The sequence below is a fragment of the Diadema antillarum genome, unplaced genomic scaffold, assembly GCF_040938485.1.
Source record: "Diadema antillarum isolate AM-2024a unplaced genomic scaffold, OU_Dant_1.0 seq00002212_RagTag, whole genome shotgun sequence".
Classification (NCBI taxonomy): domain Eukaryota; kingdom Metazoa; phylum Echinodermata; class Echinoidea; order Diadematoida; family Diadematidae; genus Diadema; species Diadema antillarum.
The window spans coordinates 1-13,102 of record NW_027272846.1 but is presented as its reverse complement, the minus strand read 5'-3'; the positions used below and the strand labels follow the sequence as shown (position 1 = coordinate 13,102).

The 13,102-nt window shown below is 39.7% G+C and overlaps 1 protein-coding gene across 1 annotated transcript; it reads right to left on the bottom strand.

Moving 5' to 3' along the window:
- Nucleotides 1-4,110: 4,110 nt before the first annotated feature.
- LOC139714262 (dolichyl pyrophosphate Man9GlcNAc2 alpha-1,3-glucosyltransferase-like) lies at nt 4,111-12,924 on the bottom strand (the record flags this gene model as incomplete). Its single annotated transcript, XM_071625976.1, has 8 exons — nt 4,111-4,948; nt 7,759-7,906; nt 8,590-8,658; nt 9,513-9,583; nt 10,341-10,511; nt 11,074-11,383; nt 12,122-12,272; nt 12,836-12,924. Coding segments are annotated over 8 exons (1,342 nt in total), but the record flags the coding sequence as incomplete, so codon positions are not given.
- Between the last annotated feature and the right edge of the window lie 178 nt (nt 12,925-13,102).

Genomic DNA, 13,102 nt, shown 5'->3' with positions numbered 1-13,102 from the left:
ATCTCAAATGGAAATAATGTCCGCCTTCAATTGATTCCTGCGCACGAAGGAAAATGCAATCATCAGTAGGGTCATCAAACTTTGGATAAATGTGACGACGTCGGGTTGTTTTTGTTCTGTTACGTAACACACTGTACCGGACACTGACCCTCCAAACTACTGACATCTTGACATTCCATGTTGAAGTCAACGTGAAGGTCAATGAGATGCAGGGCGGTGAGCCGCCGGTAAAATCGACTCACTGGCATATGCGTTGTGATCAACATTAAATTTCCGTTAAAAAGGAAAACTTTAAAAACAATCATTTCTGGCATTTTACTTCATGTCCTAATTGAATGAACTTCTACCGTGTTGATGAGTGATATCAGTCAAATTAAAACTTATGAGAGAGTGGAATACAACTTCAACAGTTCGTCTTTGCAACAAAGTATAGGGTCTACTGCAGTGATGAAAGAGTATAACCTCGATGACAAAATGCGTTGACGTATGAAACAAACTAATGTACCGTGTGTTTTCAAATAAAGGTCATCACTAATAGTCAAAATATCAACTAAATAGTATAACGTGCATCAGTGATGATCAGCGATCAATTTGAAAACAACCAAATCAAAAGAAATTACTCTACGAAAATGCATGGAATGTTGAAACAGACGGGCAGAAAGAGACAGAGGGGGAGAGAGAGAGAGGGGAAGGGCGAGAGAATGGATAGGGAAAGATGTGAGAGGTTGGGGGAAGAATAGGGCACGGTTGACTGACGGAAAGAGGTGAAAGAAGCGAGAACCAAAGATCGCTTCCCCTATTCAGGGGCGGATCCAGGAATTCCGTAAAGAGGGGGCGCGTTTACAAAATTAAAGGGGGGCGCACGCCTTTTATTTCTTTTTTATTTTCCTTTTTATTTCTTTTGTTTCAACAAAAAATAAAGGGGGGGGGGGCGTGCGCCGGTTGCGGTCCTCCCTGGATCCGCCCCTGCTATTGTGCATGTCATGTCCATCTACAAAGTAATTATCCAGACACTGTTCTCAGTAAAGGGATTACATGGCGGGTCGCTATAACAAAACACAATGTAAAGTGGATTCCTAGTGACTGGATGGTTAGTGTTAATCTTTCCTTTATGTATAAGAAGGTAATCATGTGGTATGTCAAGGAAAAACGTGACCAGCCTAAAGCATTTTGTTGAAAAAGTCGATTCTTTAATCTGGATGACATCGTACACAATAATGAAAGTAAGAGTACATCGCGGGTCTGATGATCTGTGTTATTGTGTGTGCACGTTTAGAGACGATGGGATGATGAGCTATACACAATGTTCTCTTTTCTGTTAACTATGCTAAACACAGATGTCTGCCCTTTGTTGTTAGCGTTTTTTTTAACCTGTCTCTATTTCTAAACCCTTCCATGCTACATCAAACATTCACGTTATGGCGGTGTATGTCTCCGAGTTCAGTCAAATTCTGATAATTTTTTTGCATTGAAGAAGATGAAATATTTTCAAAAGGGCATGTTTTTTTTTTTATATATCATGAATGTGATCCCGTGTTACTTCTTACAAGCAAAGTACAGCAATGAGATAATACTTAAGAAAAAGAGAGAGAGAGATAGAGAGAGGTAGAGAGAGAGATAGAGAGAGAGAGAGAGAGAGAGAGGGAGGGAGGGAGAGTGGGAGCTTGATCAGGAATGACTGGAAATGACTCCCAGGGGTAAGGAAGGGGGGTCTAGTGATAGTCGAGATGTGTTTCAAATACACAACTACATGCTAATAGCCTATATATTGCTTTCTAGATGCAAGAGGATTTGAGAAAACCAAATAAAACACAAGCTAACGAATAAAAGAAAATAAAAACAACAGATGAACTTGCTGGAATTGGTTTCTTTTCAAGGTGATGAACTGACTGAATTGGAAATGTTTCCGAGTTTTTGAAGGGATTTTCAGGGTGAAACTTCATGCATAAGAATGAAGTGCGTACAGCCAACATTGATACGTATCCACATCTGATAGACAGTGCAAGTGATCACAGACATCGTGCATGATAGAGTTTTTTTTTCCCCCCCAAACAATCACAAATCATGAATCAGAGGAACTCAGACACAAATACATGATTCATTGATTCATCATTACAGAAACATGCATTTCACAAAATTCCCTTCACACACGCATGACTACATTTAATTACACATACAAACAAAAGACTCATCACAAATCTTTCATTCATTTCATTCATGCCTAATTTGATTGTACTCTTTATTTCCAAAACAGTTACTTCACTTGGTCAAAATTGCACTGTAATATTTGACTGTGAGAAATTTTCATTGCAGTGGTATTTGTACTTTTATTACAATGTGAAACCAACATACATAACCAGACTGTGGGTGACCATATTTCATTCAATCTGATAAGGCACAAAAAATGTGAGAAAATGGGGGGAAAAGTGGGAAAAGGGTTAAAATGTTAATGAACCAGTCTATTAAGAACACACCTTTGAGAGTGGCAGCATTCTGTTTATTTTGTGTGTGTGTGTTTTTTTTATACAGTAAATCAATGTAGTCATCTATTTCAAAATCTCATAATTCCATTTTCTTTGACTTTGTTTAGCTTTCTTATCTTTTTTCTTTTTGCTTTGTTTTGAGCAAATCAATACATTGTATTTGACATAACCCTGAGTTGATAACGAAGTGTTACCACAGAGTACTGTAGTTGCAATAAGCAGCATGATGCTAAACAACAACAAAAGAATACACAAGGCAAATAGCAACAGGGACCAAGTAATGTCCAGGCGGCCATTTTACACTGCAGCAAGATTGGGAAAGAATATTGCCAGAAAAATAACCAAAAAAAAGGTTACGAACTCCTACACTTCATGAGAGAATCACGGTCTGCCTCTAATGGAGTAGTTAAGTACCATATCTTCTGTGCGATAAAGACCACATCAAGAAAGGTATCTTTACTAGTGTATCTTGTTCATTTCAAATCTTTCAGTCACTTCATTACAGTTTCAGGCAATCATCTCTTTGGGGTTTGATGGCAATGGCTTCTACATGCCTTGCAACTGTCAATGTATTTAAAATATATTTCTCAAATGGAAACAAGTTTGATTTCTTTAGGATGGCTCTAAAAAGTGGATGTATAATCATGCTTTTTATACAAAATATAAATTTCTTACTTCATAATTTCCAAAATATATAATATCACATACGACATGATCCAAGGATGTAGCGGGCAAACTAAATTACTGAGATAATTATCAGAAATGCCCATGCATGTCAGAAAATTTAGGGTTATCCATATTTTACCCCCTTTGGCAAGAAAGAATTACACCTCAAAGCTGTTGTTTCTTACATGCTTAGGTTTTACTGGAAGAACTCTCACCAACCCATTTCCTTTGAGAAAATGTAACTTTACCTCTATTTCAATGCACACAGCACACTGATAAATTCTTGAAGACATAGTTTTACTTGCCTTCTCTATGTTCCTACTTGAAGATACCAGATTAATGACTTTGAATCGAAAAGTCATTTACAGAAAAGAAGCACATGGATTTAACAGAGCTTATTCAAACTTAACATCATTCCTGTTGTTGACTTACAATACTATTATACTTCCTCTATTCTAAAGTTAAAGACTTCCTTGCTCCTTTCTAAAGGTACGTGAACCAGGGATTCAAAAAGGGAGCTGTTAGATGGCGTGATGATTGCTGCCGTCCTCATTACAAAGAGCGATGATAAAAAGCTAGTTAATCATCCATCAAAACAGATCACATACAGGGCCGGCGGAACCGGGGGGGGGGGGGGGGGGGGGGGGGGGCTCAGGCCCCCCCACTTTTTTTTTGTACCACACAAAGGAATACATAAGGTGTCACCACTTTGCTCCCCCCCCCACATTTTTTTACCCCGGAAGTGCTAAGTGGCACTAGAAAGAAATAGACAGAAAGCTTGACGTGTGAGCGTGGAAAGACTTTCTTTTTGCGCTGTAAACCTTTTGTTTTTTTGCTTGTCAGCTGAAAAAACCAAGAAGTGGTACCCTCTGTTGTGCTGAAGACCCTCTTTTTTGTTTGTTTGTTAACGGATGAGACCCGGCAGTGGTGCCAGAAGTCTGAAGTGGCCCCCCCCCCCACTTTTGAAAACGTGGCGCCGGCTATGACATGATTGCACACAAGTTTCGGCAGCTAGCTAGCAAGCAAACTTTGCCTTTGAAGGATCTGCATGTAGTAAGCACAACCGGCCAGAAACAATGGCTGAATCAAGTGATGACCTGAGATTGCTATTACCAGAATATCAACAATACTTGACATACTCACTGTCACAACCACTTTTATTTGAACATTCAAAGCATGGAAGACGCAAAAGTGTGGTCCATGCTACAGCGCCCTCTTGAGTCCCGGGTCTGTGTACCTTTAAAATCAAACAAATCCTCGCTCTGCCCCATGTCAAACTATGACTGCTATACAGGGGCGGATCCAGGAATTCCGTAAAGGGGAGGCACCTTTATACAAATATTAAGGGGGGGGGGGGGGGCACATACCCCCATTTTTTCTTTTAATTTCTCTTGTTTTAACAAAAAATAAAGAGGGGGTGCGCGCCCGGTGTGCCCCCCTCTGGATCCGCCACTGCTATAGTACTCCTAATCAGCCTTGTGAGTTTTCTGTTTCCTCTTTCCCCCTTTCTTTGATTTCCCTCCTTGAGTCTCTCTGGATGTTTGCTTGCCGTGTCCCTGCACGCTGGTCGATGACGACGATGAAGACGACGATGATGAGGAAGAGGACCATAACAACGGCGTCTCCGCCCGGTAGACACTGGCAAACTGCTGGTAGTGGAAGGCGAGCAGGAAGAGGACAAAGTGGCCGCAGGAGATGAGGGAGATGAGGACCGGCCAGAGGTCCGGGTAGCGGGGTGGAGGCTGGATGAAGAGTGAGCTGAACGTCAGACAGACGAATCCAACGATGGAAGAAGCAAACTACCATGAAAAGAGAAAGAAGAAATCAAAAGAGCCATCAACCTTTCGCCAAAATTACATGTCCAACATTACTACTTCAGGCATACATAAAGGGATGCTCACAAACAAATTTCCAGACTCAGAGAGTTCCAAAATATACCCACTACTCTGTACATGACAGCACATCTTACCTCATAGGAAGTATGCTTTGTGTTGTAAATTGAATTTATACAATTGGTATGGATGGCTGATAAGACTGAGTGAATAAATGAATAGCTGAAAGGATTCATGAATAAAGATGCAATGTTACACATCTTACAGCAAATCAAGATTGATGTCTCTAAAGAAAAGCTGGAATAAGTGGAGTTAAAATCATGCAAAACAGCACAAACAAAAAACAACACCAAATATATTTTAGAAATTATATATGAATATAATTGAAGCAGAAAAGTACTACAGAATGAACAGAAACCAGAAGATCACATTGAAGTAATAAGTCTACATTTCTTTGAGTAGTTCAAAATCAACATCCTGTAGAATACAATTACAGGGAAACCCTGCTATGCTGAGGTCCCATGACCAGCAATTTTACCTCCTCATAACCAGTACCTTGTTGTAAACGTAACCAAAAAGAGACCAGCCAAAAACAGTAGTCGGAAATTGGGGCTACAAAAGTCATCTTGTTAAAAGCAGGACCTTGTTGCAAGGGAGCTTGTTATAATGGGGTTTACCGGTATCAGTTGTAAGATAACGCTGCATAATTAATCAATGGTCATGACTATGGTCTCACTGCTAAATTGATATATTGTATATTACCAAATCATAGTGTATAAACCTCATCTACACTTCATTCTCAATGAACTACATGTGTACATCATAACACAATTCTATGTTTAAGTAATTGTTGTGCTTTAACATCATCTTCACACGCAGATAACCGTCTTTACCAATAAATTTCACCCAGTTACAGAAAGTCTGTCAATGTGCAAAAAATAATCCAAGTTCAAGGACGGTATTGCTCAAATCTACTGTAAAACGAGAAACGTTCGCGTGCATTTTAATTTCATGAATTTCTCGAGAGCAGACTTTCCGAAAATTGAAATGTACGCTAAAGATCTTGTCTATGCTATATGCATCGAAAGTTAGAGGCAACTCACGAAAATTTCATGCCGTGAAAATATCGTGTTTTACAGTATGTTACTGCTGACATGAGACACATCTTAGCTGGTTGTATAAGCAATTGTTTTCAAAACTTATTTTCATTTCCTTGCAATAGTACTTATAATGACACAAGAAAAAAAAATAACAGAACAAGTGAAATAAAAAGGAAAGCGCAATCTTTCAGCCTATAAAATAACAGAACAAGTGAAATAACAAGGCAATCGCCAAATTGTGTCTCGCCCATTCACATACAAGGAATCAATATTTTTTATAACTCCCAGAAGTTAATTGACCTGCTTATGACCTTTGACCTTGTGGTGACCTTCAACACCCTAAGGGACATTTACCATCCAAGTTTGGTCACAAACGGACAAAGGGATCAAAAGTAATGAGCCATATTCGAAACGCGCCATAAAAACTTAACATTGCGCCCTAAAAATTTGTTTACCCCTTTCTGTGACCTTTGACCTTGTGATGACCTTTAACTCCCAAAGGGACATCTACCGTCCAAGTTTGGTCACAAACGGACATAGGGATCAAAAGTTATGAGCCACAATCAAAACGCGCCCTAAAAACATAACATTGGGCCCTAAAAGTTTGTTGACCCCTGTCTGTGACCTTTGACCTTGTGACGACCTTCACTTCCCCAAGGGACATCTTCCATCCAAGTTTGGTCACAAACGGACAAAGGGATCAGAAGTTATGAGCCATAAGCGAAATGCGCCCTAAAAACTTAACATTGGGCCCTAAAAGTTCGTTGACCCCTGTCTGTAACCTTTGACCTTGTGGTTACCTTCAACTTCCATAGAGACATCTACCATCATCCAAGTTTGATTGCCATTGTAGCAACAAGTGTCGAGTTGCATGTGATAAGAGAGTCTTGCAAGTAAACTTTAACGTATGACCTCAAATGACCTTTGACCTTATCATGTGACCTCTTATGGCACCATAACATGAAGTACCCCCAGTGCATCTATCACCCAAGTTTGACTGCCATTGTAGCAACATGTGTTGAGTTACATGTGATAAGAGTCTTGCAAGTAAACTTTAACATATGACCTCTAATGACCTTTGACCTTATCATGTGACCTCTTACGGCACCATAACATGAAGGTACCCCCAGTGCATCTATCACCCAAGTTTGACTGCCATTGTAGCAACATGTGTCGAGTTACATGTGATAAGAGAGTCTTGCAAGTAAACTTTAACATATGACCTCAAATGACCTTTGACCTTATCCTGTGACCTCCAACGGCACCATAACATGAAGGTACCCCAAGTGCATCTATGACCCAAGTTAGGTTGTCATCCAAGCAAGTTATGTGAAGTTATTTGTCAAAAGAGAGTCTTGCAGGTAAACTTTAACATAAAAAAGAGAGTCTTGCACATACTCTTTAATATATGACCTCAAATGACCTTTGACATCATCACATGACCTCTGACAAAACCATAACATGAAGATACCCCTAGTGCTTCTATCACCCAAGTGTGGCTGCCATTGCTGAAACAGTTGCCAAGTTATGCATCATAAGAGAGTCTTGCAGGTAAACTTTAACATTTGTGACGGACGACGGACGGACGACGGACCCACGACGGACGGACGCCATTTGGATCCCTTAGTCTCGCCTTCACCTCCGGTGGGCGAGACAAAAAGGAAAGCGCAATCTTACAGATAGGCTGAACATGAAGGAAGGCGCCTGTTTTTCTCCAGGTGGGTTGACCCATGAACTCCAGTTGACCTTTGACACCACTAGGAACAAAGCCACAAGTGCTAGCGTTGGGAGAACTAGACCATCCTTGATTAGCAGTGGTAGCATGCTGGGGGGAGGGGAAATAATAAACTAATTGATAAGATTACAAACAACATTAACAATGAAAGTACAAAAAATTTGACAAAAACTCTGATAAAAATTGTGACAATTGATAACACATCACACCATACAAACATCACTACTGATAAAGCTGAACTTAGGACCCTGCTTTAACAAAGGATTTAAAGATAATACCATTTTCACTATGAAGCTTTTAAGCTGTAACTTGACAATACCTAATTATCTCAATTGCTGCTGCACTAGCTACAATGTCTGTTTTTCACAATGAATCTCAATGTGTTCATGAATGGGAATTGAAACCAGTACTTATAGATAGATAGAGAGAAAGATAGATAGATAGATAGATAGATAGAAAGATAGATAGATAGATAGATAGATATTAGATAGATAGATAGATAGATAGATAGATAGATAGATAGATAGGTAGATAGGTAGATAGATAGATAGATAGATAGATAGATAGGTAGGTAGGTAGATAGACAGGATAGAAAGATAGATTGACATAGGGAAATAGATATATTGACAGATAAGACAGATGAATAGATAGATACAGATAGATAGGACAGACAGATAAACAAATAAATTCAGTACAGTGAATGAGGGAGAAGGATGAACAAAGAGAGAGAGAAAAAAAGAACTAAACAAACATTAGCCAATCAAATACTATACCTGAAGACTGACACAAACAGGAACCAGGTACATAATAGGGGATGTTCATGGAGAAAAAGACACACTGGCCTGCAAAACAACCAGAGAAGAGAATATATTGACCCAAAGTAAACATAAAATAATATCACATGTATGTAGTCAACGAATGATCTCCTTTCAAATATACTGTAAAATCATAGCATATACTTTTGTGTTGATTTCACTCTTTTGCAAATTATGCAAATTGACTATTGAGTATTCATCATTATGAAAGTAACAAAATGGTAAAATAAAGCCTCCCATAGCATAAATGCAATGTGCGCTATCACATGGTAGGATATTGTTACCTCTGCTTCTTGAAAATGGTTAAACCCATTTGTTATTTTAACTTTCAAAATTCTCAACTTCTCATTGCTGGCATAAAAGAATTGCCATGTCAGTCCCTCCCCCCCCCCCCCCCCCCTCCCCCCGAAAATAAAAACAGCAACAAAGAAACAAAACTGTGAAATATACAGCATATTCACTCAATACTACCATGATGGCAATATAAGGTGCTACGAACATGCTTCCTCAGTTGAAACTTAAAACCCACTATTGGGCAAATCCTCTGCTTCCCATTATGCGATTAAATGCTTTGATTGTAAATGCCAGCTGATCTATGAACTCACTTATTACATGTACACAAATTACATTTGATACAGGCATTGTCAAACTGGCATTTTTGTTCTCGTATATTTCTCACTTCGTACAATATTCAATATATACTCTGCCATGATTTTCATTTCATTCACATATATGCACATTAACCAATTGAGGATGTGTCCCAAGTATACTCGGGGCAGGTGTCTATGGGAAATGCATGTTGTAGCAAAATCAGCCCGTCCTCAATGGGTTAACAGCGGTTCTGTTAGGCGGGTGTCTAGGAGCCTCCTTACTATACTCACAGTGCTACCACCAGGATGGTCTTTTCATGCACTTGGTAGGACAACAGGAAGAATATCAGTGAGCTGTTGATCTGGGGTTACAGGAGAGATAGAATCATGAGAGAACTTGAGTGTCTTGCACACCACTACATGCAAATGAAGACAAGATGGCGGATGGGGCTTGAGCTTATGCACTAAGAGAGATTCTGGGGTCAAATTGAGATCTAACCATCAACAGACACAACCTATAGTAATACATACAATGTACAACGCTTACCAGTGGCACCGGTCTGACGGTCCCAGACCAACAAAAATCACCGTCCTGCCAGTCATTTTGCAGTAATTGCCAAATCTACTGGTCCCGCATGACCAGCCCCCCCCCCCCCCCAAAAAAAAAAGAAGAATAAATAAAAAAATACAAATTACACTGTCGGGGCTTGTCAAAAAAGAACAGGACCAGCAAATTTTAGGTTCGGACAAGTTAAAACGGGAAAAACTAGGTATCAGATGGTCCGACATGGACAAGTCGGACCAGTAGAAAAAAATCAGGATAAAGTGGAGCCCAACCATATAGTTATCTCTTGTAGTGTACAGAAAAAAAGCCAGCAACATGCAACATTTCATTCACTCAGAATGTTTGCATTAATCTGTATTTTGAACTTGCTACATCAAAGTATTTTATATAGTAGGGATACATGGAGATATACTTGAATTTCTTCAACCTCCCGAGCATACTCGGGCACGTGTCTATGGGAAATGTTCGTTGTAGCGAAATCAGTCCGTCCTCAACGGGTTAAACAAAAGTGAATTGCTCAACCATGTAGAGTTGTAACAAGACAGGTACATTACCAAGGCATATTTGAATTTCTGGATGGAAGGCCGTAGAAGGAGGTCGAGGGATGAGGGGAGAAGGCACACAAGTGTTGAGATGAGGCTTAGCTTGAGGAGGACATCCTGGGAGAACTGGTTTCGAAGCTTGACGAGTATGTTGAGAGAACACCAGACGTTGGATACCTTATCCTGAAAGAGGCAGAATTGATGCAGCAACAATGAGGCAATCAAGGGTGGTATGAGTGGCAAGTGTGTCTGTGTATGTGTGTGTGTGTGTGTGTATCTTGTCCTCTTTTCAAGATATTTCTAATTGAAAGAACTTGCATTTCATAAGCTGAGTCCAATCATGTGATAATTCTTGAAGGACAGGTAAAGAAATGATGTGACCCACGAACAAAAAGAAAACAAAGAAGAAGAACAAGAACAGGAAGATCAACAATAACCAAAAAACATTAATCCACTCCAAAAAAAAAACAGCACAAAAAAGAATAGAAATTTGAGCAGCATGCCTCTCAACTGACTGGCAAAAGTGGCAGAATTCAAGAGGCTTATGATCTGTGTGGCTGTCATGCACTTGGTATTGTCTAGCCCAGATTGAAATGTGTAGTCATAGTAACATCTTGCTCCAAAAGTCACATTTACATGAATCGATTTGCTGCTCTACATTCATACAAGACAAATGTCTTCCCTTCACTATGAGTGGAGTAATGATGATAATTAATACAGAGGAAGCCTCCGAGACAAGGCTCACCTCAAAGAGACCCCTGGCAAAGGGGAAAACCCTGTGTAAGACTTGGAAGATCTGGGCGCGGTCTGTAATGAAGGGGGACCAGCAAAGGGCGAATGCTGCCACGGTAAAGACACCTATCTTGATCAGCCTCCACGGGCTCAGGGGCCGGAGGCACCTCCCGAGCAAGAAGCAGAAGAAGGGAAGGGCGTGGTACAGCTCCATCTGTTTGTAGTTTAGGGCGAAGACGAACGCCACTGCTCCGAGCAGCTCGTGGTTGGTAGCCATGGCAACGACAGCCCACAGCGTTAGTCCCAGACTTACGTTGTTGAATCTGGAGTTGGTGAGTGTCAAGTTCAAATGGGGTCAAGCACAGAATTTCTATGTTTAACCCATTGACACCTGCTTGAGTTATACTTGGGACTAGTCCTCAACAGGTTAAAATCTTTTCACAAATTTTGAGGGAGCAAGTGATATACGAGCACATAGCTGGGTTGAAATCAGCTTTTAATCATAATTATTTATTTTGCTCTACCTAGACTCACTTTGCCACTGTTGTAATGAGTTTATGCAAGTTCAACACTTTTATCTCATATTCACTTGTGGAAAAAGTCTTCAAAATTTCATGAGCATGGACACAAGATATGTGTATGACATATGCAGTGCTTGATGATTTCATAGTAGTTTAGGTTGTGAAATCAGCGGTCACATCAACGGAAAATATGCAAGACTCCGCTGTCCAAGAACATTTAACTTCAATAAGGTGGTCATCCTCTATGAATGTTAGTTAATTTGAATGACAAAAGAAACATATCTTGTTCCATATTTTCATAAGATTTTGGGAGATCCATCGTTAAAATGACACATTGCGACTTAATCTTTTGATGCAAACAATGAAATGTTTTACATAAAAAGTTTGAATGCACAAGTTATCAATGTCATGTGACATGAATGTTTTGGCATGTTGTACAATTCTTGTATAATCATTCTCAGTATTTGACATGGTGGGCCAGAGATGGGTCATTGAGAGGAAATACCAGGGTCAGAGAGTGGTTGACCACAGAAAGGATACTGGAAGTGACCGTAGTCCATGAGGATGAGGCCTGGATAGAGGAGGACACAGGATGCCGAGACCAAACGCTGGACATTGGACTGACCCTTCACTGTCCAGAAATAATATGCCAAGACTGCTGGAATGTAGACTAGCAGGTCAGCTACCAGTACTGTGAATGAATTTGTGAAAGCACAGATAGGGTAATTATGGGATAGCCCTGTCAACGCAAGTGTTAAGCATCAAACCACTCTTTTACTGTAAAACTGAAAAAATTTGCTCATTCTGAAGATAAAGTTTGCACGTTTTGAATTTTGTAGCACAATGACAAATTTACTAGAAATTTGATACCATAAAAACGCAACCATTGTCTTGTACTTTACAGATCGCTGGTCCTTTGTTTTTCTGCGCAGAAAGAGACAATTTAATGAGTGATATAAACTAAGAGCAATGCCACAGCAGCGTTGCTTCAAATTCCTGTGCCTCTGTCTCACCTACTGAATCATATTAACTCTGGACATTCCTCTGTGGAATTACATTTTCAACATTTCATTTTGAGGTAAAATACGCAATATCTTTGACCTTTGATCATACATGTACAGGTTATGCTCAAAATACAATTAGCATATCAACACCTCATGTGTTCAGCATACCTGGTGCTGATACCAAGAAACTTCCCTACATGGTTTTGCTTAGCTCACCCTTCAAGGTTTGAGGCATAAAAATTGGGCTCACCTGTGTATCTCATGAACAACTTGTGGTGGTAACTTTCGTGTCCTCTTGAGTTGTGCAGTGCCACCCAGTCAGGGTTTATCTTATCAGCTCTATGAAAAAAAAAAATGAGAAAAAAGAATGAGCAAATATTAGTAAAAAAAAAGGTCATTTTATATTATAACACACTTCCAAATGTCAACTTGAAAATCTCGACATCAATTTGTACTGACATTAGTGGACAAGGGAATAATGTTTTTCATTGGGCTGATCTTCACTCTGAATAAGTTT